This window comes from Eleutherodactylus coqui, chromosome 8, assembly GCF_035609145.1.
Source record: "Eleutherodactylus coqui strain aEleCoq1 chromosome 8, aEleCoq1.hap1, whole genome shotgun sequence".
Classification (NCBI taxonomy): Eukaryota; Metazoa; Chordata; class Amphibia; order Anura; family Eleutherodactylidae; genus Eleutherodactylus; species Eleutherodactylus coqui.
Window position 1 is genome coordinate 182,482,489 of NC_089844.1, and position 6,577 is coordinate 182,489,065.

The 6,577-nt window shown below is 39.6% G+C and overlaps 1 protein-coding gene across 1 annotated transcript; it reads right to left on the reverse strand.

Moving 5' to 3' along the window:
• Positions 1-4,914: 4,914 nt before the first annotated feature.
• LOC136578060 (olfactory receptor 5AR1-like) lies at positions 4,915-5,880 on the reverse strand. The gene has a single exon (XM_066577968.1). The coding sequence runs from the start codon at positions 5,878-5,880 to the stop codon at positions 4,915-4,917; it is 966 nt and encodes a 321-aa protein (XP_066434065.1).
• Positions 5,881-6,577: the final 697 nt, after the last annotated feature.

The window sequence follows — 6,577 nt, forward strand, 5'->3', positions numbered from 1 at the left end:
TAATTTTTTCCCCTGAAATTAGAAAAATTGGCTTCTATCTCATTGGAGGTTTTTGCCTTTCTCTGGATCAACATTGGGAGAGTAATAGGCTGAAATGGCTGGGAAGATGTCTTTATTGGGTCTTACATACTATGTTAAAAGTGGACTACACTGGAGTCAAGATACAAAAAGAAAACGTCAATTATCTTTTCCTCGTTCTTCCTGCTTCTGTGAGCTTATTAAGAACAATGCAGAATGATTCAAAATTTCTTACGCTGAGTCTAGTCATCCCAATTCACCTCCTCCTAATTATGGCAGTCCACGTTGTGCAGAAACCACAAAGGTCAAGTGTTAGTGAAAAAGAATTACATCCTGCCCACACCATCACCTGCAGACAAGAGCAATCAAGATAATAAGACTTGATTACCCTTATTGCCTCTGCCCAACACAGAAGAAGCCCCATCCCTTCAAAAAGTGCATCAGTTTCAGAAATAAACTACTTCAGGAATGGAAAGAACTTCTAAAGAAATTGGAGTTTCAGATGTTGTGCTTCTACTCAACATTTTGCTAAGGACTGTAAAACTGCTTTTAAATGCATAGAGTGAGGCTGATTTATAGCACAGTAATTGAGTTAATACCTTTGCTTCTGTGCGCTTTACATCACAAGGATTGCACTCACAGTACATCATTTTTTCCTTTTTACAATTAATATACTCTGTTACCTATGGTGATGGTAATTGGACTAGCGGCAACCAACTAAGTATTCTACAAAAAACTTTTCTGAATATAAGGATTACATCCTTAATAGGAATCACTCCATCTGTCTCTTCTGTTGGGCTTATCTACAGAAAGACATTGATAAAATACAATGGGTCCAAAGACGAGCTACAAAAATGGTGGACTATCATATCAGAAAAGTCTAAAAGACCATAGGGGAATTCTATTATTGCATTTACATCACAACTGTGGTATTCAAAAGTCAAAATCTCACATTATACAGCAAACAACATTTGCAGAGTAATCAGCAATTTTGTCCTGTTGTATGCCTATTTTGCTGCTTTTGAAAAACAGCTCCATATAAGTGTTAGGCTGTTCTATTTTAGGCAAGAAAAAGGGCACATGCCCAAGTAAAAAAAAAAAACACAATCCCTTACTGGAAACATGGGCAATTACAGCAGTCACAGAGACATCAAGGGTTGCAGAGACAGATACACAGCTTTCTGCAAAGAGAGGACTATGATAGCTGACCAAGTCTGTACAGAATCCCCATATAGGGGTGGTTGCAGATCATTATGGTTGAGGTGACCAGAACATAGCAACCACTGTGGAAAAAGCCGATAGAGAGTAAAAATGGAAAAAAAGATTTTTCCTCCCATATATAAGGCAGTGAGAGAACTCTGCACAGAGGGTGATGATGGATGGCATTGCTAAGAGTGTGAGAGGAGATGGAGTCTCATTCCTAACTGACCAAAGCTGAGCAGATGACATGGATATAGATAACATTGCTGCAGATGACAAAAAGCAGGCTACAGATAAGACCTACTCAACAGAATTGAGCACATGGGGTACATGAAATTTATCCTTCCTATGGATGTGCCTCTAAAAACTAGTGTAGTGAGTGCATTGCACCTCCCCATAGGCAGGTAGACGGAACAAGATGTCGGGTGTGGCTGGCTGTAAGGCTTAAGTGGGTAGAATCTGCTATGCAACTTGGCACACTGAGAAACATACTTGGGACAGAAAGGTAGGAATAAGCTAGATTGCAACATATTATGTAAGATCATGTCGGTCCATCAAACGTCTGTAGCAAGTAGTGTAGATGTGTAATTGTGCACTGGGTGATATTACTACCTTTAAGTAACCCTGCAGACCGGAAAATAACTGTCCTTTTAAACTGTGTTGTTAGATAATATCTACGCTCATATTTTCAGATGGCCAAATTCAGAGTTTATGCTCAAGCTCATGGAAGCTTACAAATCACATAAAGCACCTTATGTCCTGATAATGTTAATGCTTAATGTTATGGAACATCACAAGGTTTATAATAAAACAGACTGAAGCATATGAGATGGATTCAAGATACAGAATGGATACATATTTATTTCTCTCATAGTGTAAATATATTAATGGTGACTGCCATCTGGCATTGAGAGACTGTTTACATATGCTTTGATGTCCCCACCTTTATGGTTGTCAGATCTTTTATCTATATGAGAAGCAAAGTTAAAAACATATGTGTCCTCCCATGCTTCTGTCAGCCATGATTTGCACATCATCCTGTAACTTGTTCTCAAAATTCTTCATGGGGAAAGTACATTTTTGCAAGGCAGATTTGAATGAGCCAGGAGGTTGCTGGAACTGCACACTACTGGTGTAGGTGGAAAGCAAAATATCAGGAATAAAACTGGAAACTAGTGGTGGGAAAAGAAGTAAAGAGGGAAAGTTAGAAAGACTCATTAAAAAATAAGCATTACACAGACCAGCACCTAACCAAAACTGGTTTTCCATATCTCCAAATTCTGGTGGGGGGTTTACAGAGTTGAAGAATATTTTCATATTATACTCATCTATATATATAAAAGTGAAAGCCCTCACTGATCAACTGAATGACTAACTCACTGACTCGGCACTAATTCTCTAACTTTCCGTTGTCGTACAAACATGAAATTTGTCAGGAGCATTCTATAGGTCCTAAGTAGGAAAAGTAAAGGGGTCACAACTCGATTATTTAATGCTAAGTGCGAAGGTATCTAATTCTCTAACTTCCCAGTGTCGTACAACATGAACTTTGGAATGACCATTCCTTAGGTCCTAATTAGGAAAAGTAAATGGGTCGCAACACAATTATTCAATGCTAAGTGCAAAAGCATTGGCACACCTGTGTTATGTGGCTAATTTAATTCTCTAACTTCCTAGTGTCATACAAATATGACATTTGGCACAACCATTCTTTAGGTCCTAAATCAGAAAAGTAAAGGGGTCACAACATGATTATTCAATGCTAAGTGCAAAAGTATTGGCACCTGTCATGTCCATGCGGCACACGAGCACCAGGCTCAGCACGTTCATACTACTGCATTTGTGACACTATGCACTGTTTAGGATAATGTACACACTGCAGCAAAATAAGAAAACAACACACTATACAGATTAGTAGCACCACTCCAGGGGGAAGGAGCCTGGCCCTAACCTAGCAGGGAGGTGACGGGTCTCTGCCTAAAGTGGAGTCATCACCTATATAGAGGTGGCCCCACTGTCTTCTTCCTGGGTCCTCATTATTCCTATAGGAACCCCTGGAGAAATTAAAGCAATTATAGCAATTCACCAAGCCTAAAGCAACACCAGACTTTCCTCTGAACTGAATAAGCAGCATTGAGCAAAGAGAGAGGTGAGAATATATATAGCTCTCCACACCTGAGGACTGGCAGAGCAATTTGAGAACCACACCCCCAACCTTCCCCCAGGAATGACTAATAGTAAGCATGCACCATGCAGCATTATAAGACAGCAACCAGCACTCCCTGCACATAGTGCATTAACCCTTTACCTGCCTAACCAGGCGACAGGTCTTGGCCCGCATGGAGGCCACCATGCCACAATGCTGTCATGAGGAACAAGCCACGAGAGCATCCTTATGTAATGTAACTTCCCGTTGTCATGCAATCATGATATTTGGCACAAGTATTCTTTAGATCCTAAATAGGAAAATTATCAGGATCACAACTCAATTATTCAATGCTAATTGCAAAAGTAAGTACACCCCTATATAATCTAACGCTCCTCTATGTGTATACATATTTTATAGTTCGATTCCTCTAAAGGAACCACAACACATAAACACCTGTGTCAAATTAACTCAGGCGAAGTCGGGTGGATCAGCTAGTTCAGCATAAAACTATCAAGGATAACTGCACACATATGATGAGAGCAAGATGCAATTACACATCTGAAAAAGCAATTATCACTATTGATCATCTCCAGTTGATGAATATACCCCTATGCCAATTAACAAAAGGAAAATATACCAGAAGAAATGGTATACATAAAGGTTAAATATTTTAGTAATGCTGGCTATACCCTTTTGATAATCGTCAACGGAAGCTGTAATGGCAAAAATTAAAGGTACATATAATATAATAGTAGCAATAGTATTCAAAATAAAATACTGTTGTTCTTATTATGCAGCACAACACAAAACACAGTTGGTAATTTGTCTTCATAATGCATGGGGAACCATCCAAAAACCTAGAATGATGTTATATATCTGAGTAAATGCGTGAAGAGCCTAGCAGTGTGGCACATTGTAACTGACAGATACATTTGTCAATATTGAGTTGTTTCAAGTGCTGGTCAATGGTCTTTGGGCACCCAATGTATCGATTACCACTGGACGACCCCTGCCAGATGGTGCCAGAGGTTCTGTAGTTCAACCTTCATGTCTTCATAATAGGTTATTTTCTTTAGATGTTTTTCATTGATTCTTTCATCACTGGGTATAGCAATGTCAACGAGCCACATTCTTTTCTTCTCAATGATGGACAAATCAGGTCTGTTATCGGCCAATACTTTGTCCGTATATGGGTATCCAACAGCATTTTTACTGCTTCATTTTGAACCACTTTTTCATGATTATATTCCCACCAATTCTTTTGTGGGCAGATTGTAGTTTTTACAGAGATTCCTTTGATTCATTTTTGCCATAGAATCGTATCTTTGTTTGTATACAGTCTGTGCAATTTTTTTTTTACCAGCTGAATATGTGGTCAGCTGTTTCATTAGCTCCTTTTACAGAGTCAGCATTTTGCATCTAGTATAGATTTTTCCAACCTGGCTTTTATCTCATTCATCCTGATCACTTGTTCTTGTGCGGCTAAAGTTAGTACTTCTGTTTCTTTTTTTAAAGTCCCTGATGTTAGTTATAGCGGGGTCATTTCTTTATTCATTATTATTATTAAATACAATAGTATCATAAAACTTTAATTTCGCAATCAATTTTACAAATGCAACTTTCACATCATTGTTTCTCAGGGTATAAATCATGGGATTTAACATCGGTGTGACAATAGTATAAAATACAGCAATCACTTTATCAGTGCCAGGGAGAGAACTCGATCTAGGTTTCATGTAGGAAGCCATTGCTGATCCATAAAATATTGCCACAACCATCATATGAGATCCACATGTGGAAAAAGCCTTCCTCTGCCCAGATGATGATGCAATTTTTAAGATATTTTGAATGATATTAACATAAGATATTACAATAAAGGTTACAGGAGTCAGGAGGATAATTATGCCAACAATAAAAATGATTAATTCCACTAGTATAATATTCTCACACCCCAGTGACAATACTTCTGTCACTTCACATACAAAGTGATTTATTACATTGTATCCACACGTGTCAATATTAAATGTGAGAGCTACATGTGAAATAGACAGAAGGAATCCACAAATCCATATACTGACTGCCAGTCTAACACAGACCTTCTTACTCATAATGGTGGTGTAATGGAGTGGATAACATATAGCCACATAGCGATCATAAGCCATAACAACAAGCAGAACACATTCACTTTCACCCAAAGACAGGGAAATATACATTTGTGCTACACATTCACCATAAGAGATGACTTTATTGATGGACGACAAATCCTTCAACATTCTTGGAAGAATTGAAGTAGAATAACAAAGATCCAGAAAAGACAGGTTGGTAAGGAAGAAATACATAGGAGTGTGAAGGTTGACATCTGTCAGGACTAGAACAATGATGAGAAAGTTTCCAATCAAAATAACTGTATACACTGATGTAAATACAATGAAAAGTGCAACTTGGGTCTTTGGGTCACTAGAAAGTCCAAGAAGAATAAATTCTGGAAGTACTGTCTCATTTTCCAAATGCATTCTGAAAAAAAGAAATTTGTAACATTTTTGGATAATGTTGATTTGTTGGGAAATATTATTTATGAGCGTTCAGATTGAAAATTTATTTGGAAGACATAACTCATTCGGTACTGTTGTACCTTGATGCCACCGGAAATGGTGGCTGTACACCACTGTTAGGCTGCTTGACAGCCAGGTGATGCCCCATTTCCTCATTGGCTGTTAGCAGCAGCCTGATTGACAGCGGCAGACGGGACAAAGAAAGCAGCGAAGCAGCAGGGAAGAAGGCACAGCAGCGGCGGCGCCGGGGATCTTGACAGCAGGGGACAGAGAGCAGCGGAGCAGCCAAGGAGAAGGCACAGCAGCAGCCAAACAGGGGAGGCTCCTACGACGATGGGGAGATACACACCAGGAGACGTAGATCTGCATGGCAGATGGCAGAGCAGCTGCCAAACTTACAAGAGCCGACCTCCAACCCAGCACCCGGGTCAGGATCGGGAGTGCCGACGGCCGCGGTAGTGGTAGTGGTGGCAGGGTGGGGTAACCTTCAGACACAGCTGACTAATTTCTGAGCAGTGTGGCCTAGGAGCGTGGAAGGAGTTTTGTCATGGATGAAGGGTTAGGCCTAGCTGTTATTTCACAGATAGGCGTACATAATGAGTGGTAAATGATTCCATGTTAATGCCGGGCCGCTCACACATGGAAAGAATTCCAGCTA

What these genes read in the sequence shown, in the direction of transcription:
- LOC136578060 (XM_066577968.1), bottom strand. Translation starts at nt 5,880, where the DNA reads ATGCATTTGGAAAATGAGACAGTACTTCCAGAATTTATTCTTCTTGGA.